This window comes from Micropterus salmoides, unplaced genomic scaffold (assembly GCF_014851395.1).
Source record: "Micropterus salmoides isolate LMB-PRFRI ecotype aquatic unplaced genomic scaffold, ASM1485139v1 Ms_hic_scaffold_18, whole genome shotgun sequence".
NCBI classification, from domain to species: domain Eukaryota; kingdom Metazoa; phylum Chordata; class Actinopteri; order Centrarchiformes; family Centrarchidae; genus Micropterus; species Micropterus salmoides.
In genome coordinates this window covers 1,507,837-1,529,481 of record NW_024040928.1, presented here as the reverse complement: position 1 = coordinate 1,529,481, position 21,645 = coordinate 1,507,837, and the positions used below count along the sequence as shown (strand labels likewise).

At 42.5% G+C, this 21,645-nt stretch overlaps 1 protein-coding gene across 1 annotated transcript in view; it reads right to left on the bottom strand.

Annotated features, from left to right (window-relative positions):
• Positions 1–4,131: 4,131 nt before the first annotated feature.
• The window catches only part of ube2j1 (ubiquitin-conjugating enzyme E2, J1), a 37,235-nt gene continuing 19,721 nt past the window's right edge, over positions 4,132–21,645 (bottom strand). Inside the window, exons 6-8 of the mRNA XM_038726495.1 lie at positions 18,210–18,339; positions 17,345–17,473; positions 4,132–6,904 (exon numbers count right to left, since the gene is read on the bottom strand). Of these exons, the coding sequence (XP_038582423.1) occupies positions 6,626–6,904; positions 17,345–17,473; positions 18,210–18,339 (538 nt within the window). The 3' untranslated portion in view covers positions 4,132–6,625. The remainder of the gene's footprint in view (positions 6,905–17,344; positions 17,474–18,209; positions 18,340–21,645) is intronic.

Here is a 21,645-nt window from a genome sequence, read left to right as displayed (position 1 = left end):
TAATAACTTTGATAACGCACCCAAAACTTCACCCCGAAAACTGGACTTTTCAACACTATTATGCAATCTGAGCTCAGCAAAGTTGTAATTCATCTCATCAACATGTGATCAATTCAATTCAATTCAATTTTATTTATATAGCGCCAAATCACACAACAGTTATCTCACAGCGCTTTTCATAAAAGAGCAGGTCTAGACCATACTCTGTGATGATATTTACAGAAGCCCAACAGTTCCCACCAAGAGCAGCACTAGGCGACAGAGGCAAGGAAAAACTTCCTTTTAAGAGGCAGAAACCTCGAGCAGAACCATGGCTCAGGGTGGGCGGCCATCTGCCTCGACCGGTTGGGGTGAAGGAGAGAGAGAGAGGGAGAGAGAGAGAGAGAGAGCGAGAGAGAGAGAGAGAGAGCGCAGGAGAGGAATAGAGAGAAAAAGAGAGGGATGGAAGGAGAGAGAGAGGGGAGGGAGGCAGCCTACACAATATACACACACAGAGGTACAGACAGTGAAGGTGATGTTGCTATAGACTAAATGAAAAATGGTACAGATATTTATAATAGTGTTAATGGTAACAGTCGTAATGTTAATGATTATAATAACAATAATAACAATAAGACTAGCAACAATAGTCGTTGCAGCAGAGGGTGTCGAGCAGGAACACGGGGGCAGCAGGTGACCAGATCCAGACTCCACAGCTCCAGAGCCAGAAAACCTGTAGGAAGTGATAGGAGGAGAGAGGAGAGGGACGAGAAAGCACAAGACTACCAGAAAGGGGAGAAGTTGTGTTAGTAACATGCAATAATGGGATGAGGTTGCATACAGAGGGAGAGAAAGTAGAGGAGAGAGGAGCTCAGTGTATCATGGGAAATCCCCCGGCAGTCTAGGCCTATAGCAGCATAACTAAGGGATGGTTCAGGACTACCTGAGCCAGCCCTAACTATAAGCTTTATCAAAGAGGAAAGTCTTAAGCCTACTCTTAAATCAGGATCCAGTCCCTACTAGACTACATGAACACATACATATACATGATAGTTTAGCTACCTCAATTCTCAAGATAATAAATAACTCATTGGAAACAGGTATAATTTCCAAATGCTTTTAAAACAGCTGTAGTGAAACCTCTAATTGTCACGAACCCCCGGTCGTGACCCTGACCTTCCTGTTGGGATGTGTGTGTGTGTGTGTGATTGTAGTTTTTGAGTTCTTTTCCCCTTGGGGTGTTTATAGTGTGCTTGGTGTGTTTTGGTTTTTGTCTGTCTCTGTGTTCTGCTTCCTCCCTCATGCTCTGGGGCTGCTGGTGGGCGTGGTTGCCTGAGCTCCAGTTTACGCACCTGAGACTCATCCAGTTAATTAGCACACCAGTGCCTCAGCCTACAATCAACTCACCTTAAAAGACTAGCCCAACCTTCCAGTCCCAGCCGGATCGTTGTACCTCACAGTACGAACACGCCAGCCTGTGGTCCATCCTGAACTATCAGCATCTTGTCTGAACTGTTGTATTAGTATTAACTTGTTTTTCTGTCTCAACCACAGCATACCTGCCCATGCTTGACTCGGATTCCCTCCTGTGCCACGGAAACCCCTGAGCTCTGGAACCAGGACCACATGCCCCTTGGAACAACCACCCATCCCCAAGCCACACCTGTCTCTCCCTTGTGTACAATAAATCCTCTCACTGCTCATACTCTGGTCTGTGTCTGAGTTTCTGGCCCCGGTCAGCTTTGTTGTCTTTCTTTTTTAATGCAGCCACAAGTTTCTTCTACACACCTAGGTAAAACAACAAACACAACAACAACGACTCATCAACAAAGTATAAACAAGTTGAAGTTTGTAACATTACAAATTAAATCAATTAATTGAGACAGGTTATGAACTAAACTTTGTTAGTTTTCTATGTTACTTACTGTTGTAGACAGTCCAATCCGCTATGTTCAGAGAAGATTATCAGCCACCCCCCCTTCGATCAGGACATGATGCCCACTGTCCTGAGTGTCCATTAGGCAGGTCCAGTTCATTTTAATTTGGCTGGAATTTGTTGTAATTGTTTTAACATCAATGTAACAGTCACATGTGGTGAAAGTTCCATGAGCTTTGAATGATTCACCAGTCGCTTCTTTTCAGCCCATCCTCCTGGAGTTACTCTGTTGGATCCAGAGACAGATTGTGGTGCTGGGTAGTGAAAAACTGAAGTCTAAGGGATCCTGAAACATCTCCCCGAAGCTCATGCTTATATCAATGCTCACTGTGTCTTCCACTGCATCTTCACATTGAGTTTGTAGAGAAAGAATACTACTTACTACTAGAGACAAGCCATTCTACTGGTATGTCTTCAGTGGTTGTACGCGGGACAGTAAATGTTGTGGTTGATGCGATGGCAGTCCAGCACTTATACACACAAATACAATATAATGAGTGTCAGTCCAGTAATGTTGGAGGTGATTAGTTACTATTCAGTTGCTCAGAAAAGGTATCAGCACTGCTGAGCTTCCTTCCGATTGTGCCAATGTAGGAGGGAGTGCAAGGTACGTCTCAGTGCATTGGTGCGTGGTGTCAAGAAAGAGAAGAGACTAGGCCCGAGCGATTGCGATGGTTCCTTATCTGCTATGTGTTGAGTCTTGGTAGGAGTGGATTGTGGGACTTCAACAAGGTCTGTTTTTGGAGAAACATCACCACAATAACCTCCCTGAAAATGATAGAAGAATAGGTTTTCCTCAGAACCAAGTATGAACAACATTCCTATTTTAAAGCTCCAGGAAAGCTTTCTTTTTATACAGGTCCTGAGAAGAAAGTAAATTATTTAAGAATACAAATATCATTCTTTCAAGTGAAACTTTCCATATAGCATAGATTTGTGGTGTAAACATTTCACAGACATGGAGCTGCTGCTTGGGAATGATGGAGAGAATTAATCAATGAGTCTTTTGTTAAATTAGACCTGATATAGGGGCTTATTGAATAACGACCATCAACATTCGTTGCCAGTAAGATTCTCTCACAATGTACAGACATCCAAATGTAGTCATAAAATGGTCTTTTTTGTCATCCAATAGGTACGCGTATATACACACCACATGCAACAATATTACCAAGATAATGTCAAATTACTGTTCTATTGAACTGCTGTAAAGGGGAAATTAATCTATATAGATATTTTGTAATCAGTCATGACTGACTTGATATTTTTACATCCTACTGACTTATTGAGCTTTTGCCATTATCCTGCCATGCTTTGGTGTGTAACGTTACTGATGGCATTTGCAACAACTTTGGGTAATAACTTTACCTCCACTGTCTGCAGCCAGTCTTGGAACAGCGATTTCCTTTAAGAAAAATTGCTTAGGTGTAATACTTCTTCTCTTCTTTGGCAGACAGTAGTCATCCCAGTCAAAATGGTCACTGCAGACTTGATGGTCTTCAAAGTGCAGTGTTTGGACAGGAGTGTTAGCATACATTTTTAGTACAACTAGCCACAACTTCAGCGTTTCCCTATCCCACAAAGCTAGACAAAAGGTCTATGAAACATGTCCCATTGTTCTTTTAACATTTTGGATAAAACAAATACACTATTCTGTAATGTTACTCCAACACAGCAAGAAGTGCTGAAATGCTAAAAATATTAATTACTCCAACACAGCAAGAAGTGCTGAAATGCTAAAAATATTAAACATATATTAAATATATTATACTCACGTACTAAGCAAAGATGGTGAACATGGTAAACCTTATATCTGCTTAGCATCCGCATGTTAGCATTTTAATCAAAGCATGGATGTGCCTAAGTATAGTGTCACAGAGACGCTAGCATGACTAAAGACTCTAGTCTTGTTTAAACAACTACTAAAAAATTTAATTACTCACAGAACACAGGGACAACGATCTAGTCTGTCCAGCTGAACATGTCAGGAATCCACAACTCATTTCCTGTGCTTCATAGTAGATCTAGATAATCAGATGTCTTACCTCTGAACTACATATATTAGGATATGTGAGATGACAGGGATAGCATAATGTATTTTACACACATTAGGTCCTGGCAATTACCTGTTCCATCACCAGGATTATTTAAAGGCAACAGCACTGTTACATATGGAATGTGTAGATACTGAGGCCTGACAAATGGCAAACACAGTCTTTCATTAAAGAGATTTATTTTCTGTTTATATCCCAGTTAACCAGCATTGGGCACAATAACTGAAGAGGCAGACATGGAAAGATTAGGGGAATATGCATATTCATAGAGAATACAAGTAATACCTGAACATACACAGGTATAAGATGTTGTGCAAATTAAAGAAAAACCACTGAGACAGATTTGTTCTCAACAGGTAGACTGCTGCAGCTACCACTGACATATTTGTATGCTGCCAAGTCAAAAATCTGTCAGCTACAATGTGCAAATAGTAAATTTAATTGCTTCCCAGTTCCTCTGAATCTCATCAGAGTGATAAACCACTAAACAAAGTATACAAGCAGGGGAAAAATGACAGCCTGCATACAGCAGAGAATGCAAGCCAAACTAGAGATTAATGCAGAGACATGATATGAATACCAAGAAAAATATGGGAAACAGGGAGTGAGGGGGGAAGATACAAATTAATAGGATTACAGTGTCCACAGAAAATTACTTCCTGATTTAAATGAAATAAATAAAATCTATGTGAAAGCAAAATCAGATTAAGAACCCAATGAGTTATACTTGTGTTGAAAGTAAGCATCCAGTTGGCTGAACCTATAGATTTGCTGGTGCAAAAAAAGATGTCATGGAGTACAGTTCTGTGTACTCTTTTTCGTAAATTATGGATCAGTCAACTCATTCCCTTCACAGGACTGCTGAGAATGTTAACACTATGGGCTCTGTTTCAGTGGACTGGAGGCACAACGACCAGTGGAAGCTGCAAACAGACTGTTCGGTATGTTCCTGACCTCGACCTTCTCTTTGTGCTCTGGTGTTGTTGGGTGCAGCGCAGGTGGGAGTATAATTTAAATGAGGCTGCAGAAAGCAGAAATTGTAGAAACAGGGTCTTTGTGGTGATTTTGTCAATAAGAGCAAACTAAATAGGGCAACTTTCTAACAATTATGAAACAATACTTAAAACTTTAAATAAACAATTTCTCTCCAACCAGTAGATGCATTTAAAGTGCCTCTAAAATGAAAGTTTAATGTGATTATAGCAGGTGTTACACCGTATTCTGTGACAACCTTATCATTACACTCCTATAACACTGTCAGACTCACAATGGATAGTTTTAAAACAAAAAGGATCCAATTTGATGCAGAAGAACGAGAGATATAGTCTTTTATTCCACACATTCCTCTTCCTTGTCAAAACCTAGTACTTAGCACAAATCAAACCAAAATGCAACTTGACAGAGCATGGTGTGTGTTATGCTACAGCCTCTAGCTCTACAGAGGTCTTGTGTAGATCACTTCTTATATTAATGTTATTCTGTCTTTAAAAGGGGTGAGAGAACGGGCAAGTACCCTACAATATTTGGATGCAGAATATTTTTGTTTGATTTCCTGGTACAGTAGGGTCACATTTTCTCATGGCGTGACGTGACCTGTTATGCTTCTGACTCTTCAGGCCTTTTGCTCACCTTTTTATACAAACTGACAATATTTGAATGAACATTTTTATTCCTAGCTACACTAGGGTCACAGTTTCTGATGACTGGTGTCAGAAATTGTGACCTCAAGGCACATTCCGAACTACATCTCCGCAACATCACCCTGCAGTGACACATTACAGTGGCCACAGAACATGGTGTAACACACAAATGCCGTTAAAGCAGTCTGCGTTGATTGAAACTGAATTGAATTTAATATATGTAATTCTTACAATATCTGTTGTTCACAACTATTATTTACTATGATGCTTCTGTTCATTAAATCCCTGCAGGCATCTGAAGGCAGCAGGACACATTTGTGTGCCGCAACACCTCTGTCAGACTAGTCACTTATAACCCTGCCTGTTTATGTGTCACGGCTTATCAATCCTGTGCATCATCTCCTTTCCAACTTTCTCAACTACAGTGGCATTTTATGTTTTATTCTTGAAATGCACAATGTTGCTATATCCCATGTTGCACTTCCACCATTGAAACAGAGCCATGTATGGTGTGACTGACCTAACAGGAAATGAAAGCACAAGTCATAGCACATAGCACACTCTGTGCAGATCCTTCCATGATTAAATAATTACCTTGAGACAAAAATCCCCCATCATTTCATGTTGTGGACATTTCATATTACAGTTTTAATTAAATAATGAGAACAAGAAGCAGCCCTAGGATATACAACAATTATATGAAAGGGGACATGTGGTGTGTGTGGTTGCTGAACTGATCACAAACAACAAAGCTTCTTAAAAATGCAGAACACCCTGGAGAGTAAAATTCACATTAATTAAAAGACACCCTGGAGGTGTTGTGGTGAGTGTAGCGTCTCCTCTACAGGAATGAAAGTTTCCCCTCAGTGAAGACTAAACCCTCTTCTGACGGGCAGGGAGGGCAGAATGTCAGCGTCAGCGTCAGCCACTGCCTCGGCTCTGGCTCCACTTCAGTGGGTCACAGTTCTGTTAGGGTGGTAGCAGGAGGGGTTGACTCGAGGGTGGAGTGGGGGGTGTCACAGCTCGAAGTCAAACTTGTACTCATGAGCCAAGTAGATCCTGCGGAAGATGAGTGCGGCCAGGGCCAGAGTGAGTACCACAATGAGGACTGCCGAGCCTGCATGGCTTTCATCCTGAGGTTGGCGAGGTGCCAGGGTGAAGGTTGGCCTGCTGGCTGGATCTCTGCCGTCTCTCTGGCCCTGCTGGATGTGCTGCTGGGCGCGACGCTGCCGGGGGCTGAGAGGGCGACCACAGGGCTGGGGTCCCTCTACTCCAGTGGCTGGATTTGCCTCTGCCTGTGGAGGAGGATGGCATTGAGAGGATCAGTGAGACTGAATTAGTAATTACAGGTGAAAGAAGAATTCGTTAACTGATCAATTATCCTTCATGTTCACTGGACCCAGCTGCGTTGCTTCCAGTTGTTCTACATTTCCATCATGACTTCACTGCAGTTCTAATGTACACATTTGTGTATAGTTTACACTTGTACCGACAATTTTCGTGTTTTAGAAGCAAAAAAACATTTGCAGTTTTCTCATCAACAGAGCTTTTGCAAAACAACAGCTCGACAGATGAAAGACCTGTTGCACACTTCCACATGAGTGGCGCGAACGTCTATCAACATTTGTGTTTTTTCCAGTGTCTGTTTGTAATTTATTGCTGTCTTCAGATGCACTAGCATGTTTTGTCAATATCCTAGGTTCTCTGAACACCAATGTAACATTTATGAAAGCGGAGCTGTTTCACCAGAATTGTTTGTAAGATTCATGATAGTAAATTTATCTATTTGTAAGAATTGGATTTAAAGATATTATTTTTTGTTAATCTTTAGAACCACACACATCTACTGTTGTAACCTCCCTGTACTGGAATAATACCTAATAATTGTAATTATTCTTCAGAACCAATTCCCTGTCCCACAGATCCCCTTCCTCACAGTCCTTATAAAATAATGACGTGATCAGCAGCGCGGCTTGGAAATGATTCCTGGTTAAAATGCAGTATATCAGATACTCATTCAAACAGGAATGGAAATCTATTTAAATGAGAACAATAAAATCATGAATTTGGCTGTACTACAACAGCAAATATCTGTGGCTGCCGCAATGGAGCCAGAATGCAGTGGTGGACCCTGGCTGTACGTGGTTCAACAGAAAATTAATTTTGATAACATGAGTCAGACTTCCCATGATGCACCGAGCTCCTCACACTAACTCAACTTCTTCTCTCTCCCATAGTTTTTTACTTCTCTACCCTATCCTCACTCCTTCTGTCACTTTCTGTAGGTGTTTCTGGATCCAGAGCTGTGGGGTCTGGATCTGTGGTTGCAAGCCACCTATTGCCTCCATGTTCCCGTTTGACACCCACTGCTACAATTATTGTTTTTACAAGGTAAATTTATTTTTGTATTTATCATTTTACAACACAGGCTTGTATAACGAGATGAAGCTGTACTTCTCTTTATGCTACTCACAAAAAACAAACATTATAAAAAAAACTGATATACACTAGATGGGTGGATAAATAATAAGTCATAGAAATAATCTATTTTAGATGGTGCAGCACTGAGGATGAATGATACTTCTGTATCTCTTCCAAGAAGGCAGCAGGGTGAACAGGCCGTGGCTGGGTGGGTACTTTCTTTATAGAATCCTTGCTCATCCCATGCCAGTTGCTGATGTTTGCGTCAGGATGCTTTTTGGTGCTCCTTTGTAAAAGGTAACAAGAAATTGGCACAGGAATTAATCCCTTCTTTTCCTTAAGAAATCTAGTCGTTTCTGAGCTTTCTTCATCATCGTGGAGATGTGAGATGACCATGTCAGGTTCTCTGTAATGTGATTTCCAGCACCTTGAAACTGTTCACCTGCTCCACTGATGTAGACAGGAGTGTGTGTCTTTAACTCCTCCTTCCTGAAATCAACGATCAGTCCTGTCCTCCTTGGTTTTGCGGACATTGAGCAGTAGGTTGTTCTCTGTGCAACACTCTACAAATTCCTCCCTCTATGAAGTCTCATCATTGTTTGAAATCCGGCCAATGATGGTGGTGTCGTCCGCAAACTTCACAACAGAGTTCACTTCGTGTCGGGGGATGCAGTTGTGGGTGTACAGCGTGAACAGAAGGGGGCTGAGCACACAGCCCTGGGGGGCTCCGGTGTTGAGCACTAGAGTGGAGGAGGTGAGTCCGCCAATCTGAACTGTCTGGGGTCTGTTTATGACAAGTTCAGTGTCCAGTTGCAGAGAGTTTGCTGATCAGCTTCATGGGGAGATTGTGTTGAAAGCTGAGCTGAAATCCATAAACAGCATTCTGATGTAGGTGTTGTTTTTCTTAAGGTGTGTGAGGGCTGAGTGGAGGGCAGTGGAGACGGCGTCCTCTGTGGATCTGTTGGTTCTGAAAGCAAACTAGTGAGGGTCCAGGCTGGCTGGGATGTTGTTCTTTATGTGCTGCAGAACCAGTTTCTCAAACACTTCATCAGAATGGGGGTGAGTGCCACAGGGTGGTAGTCGTTCAGTCTAGACCCTGCAGATTTTTTAGGAACAATGGTGGCTGTCTTGAAGCAGGTGGGAACCCTCTCCTGAGACAGTGAGATGTTGAAAATGTCAGTTATAACTGATGGGCACAGGTTTTTAGTACACGGCCAGAGATGATCAGGCCCAGCAGCTTTACTCATATTCACATCTGCTGTGGATACTGGCAGTGGCCGGTCCTCTGGAGCTGGACTAGCCTTTACAGCTGACGCTTTGTTGAGGAGATTAGAGCAAGCACAAAATGGTGTTCATCAGGTAATGTCGCCTCACACATGATGGAGTTGCTCCTACTTTTGTAAATGTAAATGCTCTGTATTTGTATAATGCCTTTCTAGTCTTTGCAACCACTCAAAGTGCTTTTACACTACATCACATTCAACCATTCACACACATTCATACACTGAGCCTAAGTGCTCAAACAGAAACTAACACTCACACACATTCATACACCGATGGAACAGCCATCGGGGGCAATTCGGGGTTCATTATCTTGCCCAAGGACACTTTGACATGCAGCTTGGAGGAGCCGGGGATTGAACTGCCGATCTTCCGACTTCCCGCTCTATCTCCTAAGCCACAGCCCACAACAGGCTTTTGTAGCCTGTGATGTTTTTGATGGCCTGCCACATATCTTTGGTGTTGTTGGTGTTGTGGTCTCTCTTCAGTCTCTTGATGCCAGCTTTCAGTATCTCTGGTGGTGCTGTAAGCTTCTTCATCACCTGACTGAAAAGCAGCTTTTCTGGCTCTGGATAGAGCCCTCACCTCTCCATTCATCCAAGCCTTCTGGTTGGGGAATGATTTTATCGTCTTAGCGAACACCACATCATCAACACATCTGCTGATGTATGATGTCACTGATGATGTATATTCCTCAAAATTGATGTGGTTCTCCAATGTTGTTGTTGTTGTTGTCGTTGATGTGATCCCATTATTATGATTACTACCTTTACACAATTATTATTTTATTGATATTAGTATTATTCCCACTAGCATTACTATTATTTTATCTATGTGGAACTTGCACTGTGCTGTGTGTTCCCTTGTGTGTTTGCTTCCTGGATCAGCACATTAAAACATACCCAATTCTTAGCATAAATGCTTAGTGGTAGAATTAGGTAAAGATAAAGCTATGATGCTCATGTGACCAATGCAGATAGAATGAGTACTCTCTGGACAGGATGCTGTGAGGGGGATGACTAACCAATGAGCAGTGCTGATGGGCTGATTTTACACAGAAAACATACATTTCACCCAATTAGAGAATGGCTAAAGGGAGCCTGCAGAGAAGAGGCAGTAAACAGTGCACAATTATCCTACAGCTCTCTGTACTCACTGAACAGCAGCAAGGCAGTGTGCCGACCTGTCTCATTCAGGCTGACTTTTAAGTCTTGTCCCCCCAACTTCAGCGACAGATGGTGAGTCCTATTTTTGACATGGCCCTCGTCAGTTTATACAAAGTCAGAAATACTAATCTAAGTTGACCCTCATCTCTGCTCTTCAGACTCTGTCACTGTGGTTCTGTGGGTAGCAGCTGGTGCCAAAATCAATCCTCTTAGGCAACAAAGCTTATCCATATCATCTGAACTGGTGGAAAAAAACTGTGGAACCCCAGGCTTTAAACATAACACATCCACTATGTTAAGAGAACACGCAGGTTGTTGTTTGATTTGCTGCCATGGCAAAGGAGGCGTGTTTCAATTAGTATTTTCTACACCTTTATTACTGTAACACATATGACAGAAATGCACTCATCAACATCAGAATAGGCACTGCAGGTGTTGGATGAAGTGCAGTGGACCTTGAGACAGTCACTGCTCAAGGCATCTCCTGACCAGACAACCAAACCAGCTAGACCAGGGGTTCTTAACCTTTCTGGCAGTCCGACCCCTTTTTGAAGTTGAAAATATTTTGCGACACCCCCCGGGTATCAGACAGAATGCGTTTTTTGCAGTGAGAGGCGCCTTTTTAAATTGTTTTCTTTTGGCAGTTCTGCATGCTGTTAATGCGCCCTGTGCGCATCGCGTATTGGCCGCCTGCTGCGCCTTGCCTTTATGAATGAGCGCTCTGAGCGCACGGAGTTGAAAAAAATTTAACTCGTGCCCGACGTCATTCGCATTTTTTTCCCATTGTCCAATCTAATTTACAGTTGCTTGGACTGTCCGGACTCTCCCCGACTCATCCTAAAATAAGCCTTGAACCTACCATCAATAAGACGAAGCTCCTGGACCAATTGGTGGCAGCCTACTACCAGTGGTGTCTCCGTTTTCAGAGGGTCTCATGTGCCCACACGGATCTCAGTTTCCCTGTCTTCTGCGTATTTGTTAAGTTAATAAAGCAACTGGATGGTGTTTTTATTATTGCTGGAGATTTACAGTACATCAAACGGTCACATCCCCACCAGGGAAACAATACCCTGGACATTGTTTACACAAATATTTCTGGCAGCTACAAAGGACTCCCAACCCAATTCCCATTTTGGTCCATCAGACCATATTTCTCTGCTTCTCCTGTCCAGTTAGTCCCAAATGAATAAAAAGATCAAATCATCAGTAAAAACAGTCAAAAGTGTGGACAAATAAGCAGCTTTTCAGTGAGATGATAAGGAAACCTACAACACCACCAGAGAGACAGAAAGCTGGCATAAAGGAGGCGAAGTGGAGACATCAGCAGAGACTGGAGAGAGACCTCAACACCAAAGATATGTGCAGGAGATCAAAAATATCACAGGCTACAAAAGCACTCCTATCATGTGTGAGGCCACATTACCAGATGAGCTACAGAGTCAGCTGTAAAGTCTATTCCAGCTTCAGAGGACCGGCCACTGTTAGTATTCACAGTAGATGTGTGAAATGAGTAAAGCTGCTGGACCTGATCACATCACTGGCCATGTACTAAAAACCTGTGCCAATAAGCTGGTTGATGTTATTACTGAAATTTTCAACATCTCACTCTGCACCTGGATACGGGACTTCCTCACAAACAGACCTCAGACAGTTCGGATAGGCGGACACACCTCCTCCATTCTAGTGCTCAATACCGGAAATCCCCAGGGCCGTGTGCTCAGCCCCCTCCTGTTCATGCTGTACACCCACAACTGGATCCCCCGACATGGAGAGAACTCTGTTGTGAAGTTTGAGACAACACCACCATCATCGGCTGGATTTCAAACAACCATGGAAATGGAAACTGATAATCTTGCAGACTGGTGCTCAGAGAACAACCTACTGCTCAAAGTCAGCAAAACTAGCTGATCGTTGATTTTAGGAAAAAGCAGATAAAGACACACAATTCTGTCTACATTGGTGGAGCAGGTGAACAGTTTTAGGTTCCTGGGAATCAGCATCACGGAGAACCTGACATGGTCATCTCACATCCTCACGCTAGTGAAGAAAACTCATGTTCTTGTAAACAGAGGAGCAATACAAAAGCATTTTGACTGAAAACATCAGCGACTGGCATGGGATGTGTACGGCCCATCATAATTGGTAGGTGAGGTGCATGCTGAGCCTAAAGGATACTAAAGGACAGTACCCACCCAGCCACAGCCTGTTCACCAGCCTGAGATCGCCTAGAAGAGGTGGTCTCTGCTCGATTCCATAGGAACCCTGGAGCGGTTCGTTTGCAGTGAGAACACAGCCGGCCCATGAACCAGAACAAATTATGTGTTGCCTATGGAAACCGACGCCAAAACATCACTTTTCAACAGCTTCGGCAGCGTATTTTGCTAATTTGTTGCGATATGTTGTTGTGGAATATATAGGCCTAGACTTAGGCTTTTTTTAACTTTGTGCAGCACTGCTCGACGGAGGATTCACAACCCCTCTCTTTCATTTTATCACTGACCCTCTTGTTAGACTGCAGTGTTCTTGTGTGTGGTGTGCAACATCTGGGGAGATGTGTTCTGACCAAACATCTGTTTCACCACTTTGCAGCGCCAAGTCCACCCGCGATTCATTCTGTGTTACTGGTGTCATGGAGAAGTCCCCCAATGGAATGCGCGATCTGCACACATGGGGTAGTGACGTAATGGCGTAAGGAAAGCCCCGGAAGGGTGTGCGATTTGGACCGCTTTACAACATTCGGAACAAAGTATCTGTTCCGGAACAAAACAAATCGATCCAGGTGTGAAAGCACCCTAAAATTCATCCTCAGCACTGCACCATGTAAAATAGATTATTATTATTGCTGTATACAATATTACAATTTTTGTAGCATAAAGGGAACTACAAACTGCATCTCATCTTACAAATGACAATAAATTTACCTTGTACCTTGATTTCATATACTGACACAGTGCAATCAATAAAACTGCGTAGGGCTGGGGCGATTCGTCGTCTTCAGTTATGGAAATATGTCAAATTGCATAATGTGCGTCGGCGCATCGCAATGATGTGATTCCCCTGGAGAACAAGCTGCAGGTAAAAAACCTTGCCTTCCAACATTTAAAGTTTGGGAATATTTTAGACAGAGAGCCAACAACATGGTGCTGTGTAAGCTTTGAAATTGGAAATGGCTTAGCTGCACCTTGTCAGTGGGACGAAAGTATCAGGATTGTTGCAACACAGACCATTTCCCTTGTAACACAGAAGTCACTTACCGGCGCATACTGCTCTGCTGCCTACTCTATCTGCTATTAGCTCATTAGCTCAGTTAGCGGCCCTATTAGCTGATTCTACCCGGACTTGGAGCTCTAATTACCGATGAAGTGTTGGTGTTTGTTTACAAGGTGTTTGTTAAAGGAAGATGTTTTCTGGATGGTGGCAGAAGACCCAATGAGGAATGCTGCCAGGGAGCAGTAAATAGAGCACTCAGCAGCCTCCCACTGAACATGGACCAGGACCAAACACAGCCTCTGAGACTGACGTGGCCAGTTTGACAACAGGGAATACAGTACAGAGTTGGTTTAGGCGGAGACGAGACAGGCGACAAGCAGAAGAGGAAGCAAGTTAATTTGTAAGTAATGTTATACATCACCATCAGTGTTTAGTCTTGTGAAGTTAGAAGTGTTGTATACAAAACACAGTCCACATCAGAAAGGCTAGAGTCATGGAGAGATGTACGCTTTGTTTAGTAACTGACAAAGCCAACACAGAGTTGGCTTTCATCCTAATAGACAGGTAAACTAACATTACTGCAAAGCATGTGAAACATTTAAGATTTTGTGCTTTAGTTGGGTTAAGTTAGTTAACGTACGCTCCCCGGAGTTGTAGCCCTACTGGTTTTCAAACTAACTGTTTGCCATTTGCGTGCGCTAGTGGTGTGCAGCAGCTGCGGACTGCCTCCATCCCCAGATTCGCCACACATCCACATACATATTAATGGTGAGTTTCAAGTTGCATCTTTAATCTACTGCGGAGCTCATGATTGTGTAAGTGAGCATTACATTATAGCCACCTACAAAAAAAGAAATGAAAAAAAATATACTTTATGCAAGATTGCGTCAAGCTGGGTTCGAACTCACTAGAGCAAAAATGATACCTGCTCATAGCCTGCTGTAATGCCTGCGAGCTAGCCAAACAATCACGGATCTTTATCTTCCAGTCAGGTATTGATTAAGCACGTCAGCATCTAGGTAACATTTTGTTTGGGGCTGATCTGAAAACAATTAGTTATCTTCTTACAAGTAACCCGTGTTTATTAATGTTTTTTTTCTAATTGCTACAGCTATATTGACGCCAGAATTTTAAAGTAGGCTGTTCTTGTGTAGGGGGCTGTAATGTAGTGGTAAATATTGCCATAGCCTTGAGAAAAAAAACCTTGACGAACATGTTTAGTATTTTGTAAGATCGCTCTTACTGCGGTCTGACTGTTAAAAAGTGTGGCAACAATCTCATCTCATAATATTCAGTCTAGCTCACTAACAGTTTCATTATCATCCAACACATTTAGCTGTGCTGACATTGCCAACCCTCTGGTGAGAGATCCACAAATAGTTATTGAAAAGGGTCAGGGCTATGTCGTAGTGTCATGTAACGAGTGTGGATTAGTTCAACCTCAAGCTGATAAAAATATTACAGTAATGTTGCAGTGGTATGAGAGTATGAGATGTACAAACATTTGAAGGAGCTCTATTTACAGTGTCAAATCTTCTCTGCTCTGTCACTATTTTTCAGACTGCTCAGCTCCTGTAAGACTCTACCACAAAGTGCGTTATGTAAATTTTATACGCAACACTTTTGTTTTTGCCCCCATTTATCATGAGCTGAACTCAAAGATCTAAGACTTTCTCTATGTACACAAAAGGCCTATTTCTCTCAAATATTGTTCACAAATCTGTCAAAATCTGTGTTAGTGAGCACTTCTCCTTTGCCGAGACAATCCATCCACCTCACAGGTGTGGCATATCAAGATGCCGATCAGACAGCATTGGGATTGCACAGGTGTGCCTTAGGCTGGCCACAATAAAAGGCCACTCCGAAATGTTTAGTTCCATCACACAGCACAATGCCACAGATGTCGGAAGTTTTGAGGGAGCGTGCAATTGGCATGCTGACTGCAGTAATGTCCACCAGAGCTGCTGCCTGTGAATTGAGTGTTCATTTCTTTAACATAAGCCATCTCCAAAGACGTTTCACAGAATTTGGCAGTACATCCAACCGGCCTCACAACCGCAGACCACGTGTAACCACACAAGTCCAGGACCTCCACATCCAGCATCTTCACCTCCAAGAACAGCCACCAGGACAGTTGCTGCAACAATCGGTTTGCATAACCAAAGAATTTCTGCACAAACTGTCAGGAACCGTCTCAGGGAAGCTCATCTGCATGCTTGTCGTCCTCATGAGGGTCTCGACCTGACGGCAGTTCATCGTCATAACTAACTTGAGTGGGCAAGTGCTCACATTTGATGGCGTCTGGTACTTTGGTGAGGTGTTGTCAGGTCCTGCCAATATCCGGTAACTTCACACAGGCCAGAAATGTTTTTATAATAATTTTTCATAGGGATGGGAATACCATGCGATACACAATACATGGCTTCAAGATAATGATAATATCATGATACAGCATTTTGTATTCATAGTTAGACAGATATCATGATGTATCATTTTAAGATTGTCTAGCGATATATCGATTATCGCAGAATTGCTGTATCGTGATATCGTTATCTTGAGCCATGTATCGTATCATATCGTGAGGTACCCTGCGATTACCACCCTTACTATGTGAAGGCGATGTGTCGCACTGTGTAAGGCAAATGGTGGTCACACCAGACACTGAGTGGTTTCCGGACCCCTCAATACAGTGAAACTGCACATTTTCGAGTGGCCTTTTAATTGGTGGCCAGCCTAAGGCACACCTGTGCAATACCCACCGGCCACCGGTAGTCCTAATGACTGTCGTTACAGCGACCAGGAACACTAACGAACCAGCAGTATCGATAACCCTGGCAAACGACCCCACTGAGGTTAAAAAGCTGAGTTTCCCTGCCAGTCAGTCAGAACTTAAGAAGTCCTTTGGATGAGGGACGAAACGTCTTCCAGTATCTTCAACCAAGTCCTGTTGCCCCTGACTTTAACCTTCGTTGGATAACTATGACCTGGATGACAATACCCATGCTGTCTAATCAGCATCTTGATATGCCACAACTGTGAGTGTATGGCATATCACAGCTTTTGACAGATTTGTAAAAAAATATTTGAACATTTACAGAAATAAGTATTTTGTGCACATAGAGAAAGTCTTAGATCTTTGAGTTTAGCTCATGATGAATAGGGTCAAAAACAAAAGTGTTACTTTTATAATTTTATTCAGTGTAGAACTATGCTTTGTGGGTGTAGTTACCAGCTTAAGTACATTACATTACAATACTGTAGCAGTATGCCAGTGAGGCTTGAGACATGCTTGACATGATTAATCATGTGAGTGAACAGTTCAAAGGACAAACTCAGCTGTTCTCTGTTGCATTACCAAAAACAACAATATCACCTTGACAAATATGACTAATTACCTATCTCAATCATATTTCTAGAATATGCAAGATTTTCATTGTATACTGAAATTAACAAAAACCAATGGCTGGTTGGAGGATAGTAAAGCCACCTAAACACAGTATGCTTGATGAAATGGTTGCAAGTAATGTTGCAATTTTTATAGTTTATGGGCAGTAACATGTAAAGCCTTGTGGATGGTTTGTTCTGTATGTGGCGGGTTGGCTGCAAACAGGTACTGCGATGTCCTGTGTAACACGTGAGTGGCAGTTTAACACCTACCTGTTCAGTCTGGGGCTCATCAGCAGCTACCTGGTCTGCAGATGTGGAGGCGTCTCCCTGGGTCAGTATGGAAGGCTCACTTTCTGCACCTCCGCTCTCACTTGCCTCTCTGGATAAACTGGACTCTGCCTGAATTAACACACAGGGAACTGCAGTCATCTACAAGGGGGCTGGAAAATATGTCCTTAAATCTATAATGTGATTAACTCCCATTTACTTTAAGGTACAAGGTAATGTATTTGAGATGAAGTATGTAGTTCCCTTCATGCTACTCACAAAGCAAACATATACAGAAATAAACTATTCAGTATGGTGCAGTGCTAAGGATGAATTAAAGAGTCTCAAAGTCTGGGGAAAAAGCTGCCCTGCAGTCTGGTGGTGCGGCAGCAGATCCTTCTATATCTCTTCACAGAAGGCAGCAGGGTGAACAGGCTGTGGTTGGGTGGGTGCTGTCTGAGTAGGCACCTCACCTCACCAATATCACTGATGCTCGGGAGATGGGTACCAATGATCTTCTGAGCAGTTTTAATCTTTTAATTTAAATGTGAAAAATCTGTGCAGGGAGCATTTAGTTTCATTGACAGCACCAAGAGTGAAAAAACAGACTAGACTAGAAAATACAACACATTTTTTTCACAATTGTGATATGAGTAAATACTGTATAAATGCTTAAGAGATTCATAGTAGTTTATTGACCAGCTTTAACATGTCACAAATCAGCCTTTTCTGGCCGAGTGGACTGAGCAAAAGGAAAGTACCAGCAGACATTCCTTTTGTAGCTTGCTCTGTCAGCAGCTCTTTTGCTCCTAGGGTTAAATGACTGAACTGTGAATCAAACGTGACTCGTAACTGCCAGTGTTTGTACCTTGAAGTTGATTTGCTGAGCCAGTTCTTTAGCCTTGTAGTCCTCTGCGCTGGGGTTGCTGTTTGGGGTCAGAGCCAGGAGGGCAGAGCGCATGGAACAGCCACACGTCTCACAGCAGAAGTCCTGAGACCTGCCGGATAGCAGGCGGAACATGATGAGGTTTACCAGCCAGCTTATAGAATAATTACATTTTCACATGTCACACTACATGTACACAATTACTTTGGCTCTTGCTTATAATTCATCATGAAGTGCAATTAGGTTTAAAATACAAGACATGAGAAGATTAGGTTTTCACAATGACACCCTGGCTATCACAAATAAATAACTGAGATGAATAAAAATTCAGTTATTTCTCAACCTGGGTCTAATTCTCATAAATGTCTTTTCTGTCTATTCATAGTTTTTAGTCACGTGACATGCGCTGCGACTTGGAGGGCAAAATAACAGACCAACATAGCGGCTCACACTGCGACTCCCCCATACAGACGCCACAAAAGCAGTCAAATTTTTGGATCACCTTTCAACTTAAGAAAAAGAAAAATATGAACACGAACTGCAAGTGTTGGGCATATCTGATCCATATAACGTTACAGCATCCGCTGCAGCATTTCTACTGTTAAAAACCTCCAGGTCCCTGCTGCCTCTCGACTGCGGGAATGTTTACTTTTACCTTCTGGGGAATCCCTCACCTAACACCCCAAGCTGGTCTCCTCCTCGATTAGTAAATCCAAAAGCACAACAACCATCCAGAATTTTGGCTATGCAAAAGTAACAAACTCAAAGTAACAGTGTATCACTTGCATATTGGTTGGCAGGCAACGGAATATAACTTTTTTGCCTTCCGAAGGAGCGTTTTACTTGGAATGTGACGTCACATGAAAACTATGAACATCTCCCTCCACCTCCATTGTACAGATTTAGGAAATGCGACTAGAGCAAAGCAGAGTTTATCTGGGCAAGCATAGCTGTTTAAAATAAACATAAAGTTCTGACGTAGAAGCAGTGGTAGCAGCTGCTATGAGAGGTTAACCTGGTGCGGCATTCAAAGAATTGATTTACATCAACCCCTACCGCTAAGTCAATGTAGCTAAGTATCTATAGCTATGTAGGAAGATGATGTCGTCATTCTTAACTCCATTTACAGTACAAAGCTCTGTCAATCATTTCTCCAGCTGGTGGAAAAGACTTCAGTGACCACAACATCAGATCTTTTTGAATCACAAATCTGATGTATGGGGAGTGATGCACAGATCTGCAACCATGTAAACATAATTTATTTGGTAAGTTCAATGGCTAAAATTCTTAAACAAATAAAACCTGTTGTGATAAACCTGAATTCCTTAATCTAAACCCAAATCTAACCTTAACCCTAAAATCAATTCCTAGTTGCCAATCAGCTCCTTGAAGACGTAATGGAAAAAACACAGAGAAAACTACTGTGAAGGAGTGAACAGTGTGTTCCATACATGGCCACAGTTTATATTTGTTGGCTGATGGTCAGAGAGTGCACCGTGGTCAACATGAACAAAGAAAGATAAACCAGACAAAGAGCTATGATTTAGCCGGGCATTTAAATGTTATGTTTCACAAAAGGTAGCAACCTGTACAGAGGGTGGCTCACTGATTTATCTGCCAAAAAAATCTACTGTCACCAGTTCCTCGGCCAGTGGTAATTTGGCACCTTGATTGGCATTATGAAGCTATAAAGATTTTTAGAAAGAGCTGGCCATAGTTTTCATGGCTCTATAACTCCTGTAAACATACTTGCAGAAAACCCAGCTTCAGTTTGTATTGCTGGCTGCCTGACAGGTTTGTTTCTGCCTTCACTGCCTGTGGTACATTCACATGCTGGGCAGAGGGGCTAAGGCCCTCATATCAGCCCTGACTTCGGGGTTCAGTGCAATACTGCTAAGACATGGATTAACTCAGCTGCCTAGTGCAGTCATGTGGACAAAACATAGCAAAGCAAAAAAAACCCAAGAGGGATATGAAGATTTGCCTTAGAAAAGCTAATCATTCCTTGCAGCAACAAATGGACTGATGTTACAGCTGTGAAGAGGAGGGATGAATCATGCTCTGAGGAACACCACGTCATCACGGTGGAGCTCCTCAGGCTAAAGGTGGCGTGGAAAGATTAGGATACACGGGTCATTATTGATATTCCAAATCAGTGTCTTCTTCTAGGGCAAAATTGAAATTGGATCTATTCAAGGGAAGTTAAAATGCAGCTAAGGAAAAAAAAATGGGTTTATTAGGCATCTGACATTTGGCAAGGAACAGCAAATGATCACTTACACCTCCAGTCACTATGTCACTAGACTATGACAGTATGAGTTTAAACAGGCAGCTTATGTCTCCAAAAGTGGACGCTATGCAAAAAGGCTCTGTGGCTGGTTGATGGTTGCTCCATTCTTGGTTTTTAAAATCTGAGATGCATACTGAGAGGACAGTGGCATGTTTGAGATGATGTCGCTTTCATTGCTTCAGGAGTGTCGTTGCTGAAATGTAATTTCACATTTAGTGTCATTTAGTGGCAGAAAGGCTTTAAGGCATCCGTATGCTTGAAAGAAAGTGCTTGTCGGATTGTCAAACAGCATGTGAAACAACCCCTTCCAATAGTGGAATTGAGGGGGCTATATCAGACTATTGTAATTTTCCAAAACAGACAATTCCACAATCTCTTTCTTCATTCTCTCCTACTTCCGTAGCGTTTTGTGTATACAACAGAGTGCAACAGCATGAATACTTTCAAGGACAATGCCCAACAGTGTGCTGTTGTCTTCATCAAGTCAAAACGAAAAGCAAATAAAAGACAGTTTTCTTGGGATAGAGATTGGGGAGGCATCAGGACACAACAAGGAGGTTATGACGGCTTTTCGCCCGGCCTTTGTGAGCAGCCATTTGGAAGGTTCTTGCCTTTGGACGTGGATGACACGTCGCACATCACAGTACATTTGAAGCATACTTAGGACTTAAGGCCATGTTCAGATGACTTAGTTTCAAAAAAATGTACCCTCTTTTATTTCATTGAGACCACTCTGTTGGCTTAGCAGGGGTCCCAGCGCAGAGGGCCACAAAATATTGGACCTTACCAAAGTCCTTAAAGGCAAGTCATTCCACTCGCCAGCCATCTTGGCAATGTCAGCTATTTCAGACTAACAAGACCAGGTTCCTAATTGAATGAATGGGAAGAGAGCCAGAACTGCACTTCTGCTGGTCACCGGGGACATAAAAACTACATGAATAAAATCAGCAGTAAAATCTAATAAAAATCGCAGAAAACTTTGCCCCAAAATAAGGTTTAAAAAGCGTTTTCCCTACTGGTTACGCATGTGTCACTACTACGACGCATGTGCACTCAAAGTAAAACGGACCCTTACATCAGTAGAACCACACGATTGGCTGAAATCTGTTTTCCGCTTTGGCTGTAAAA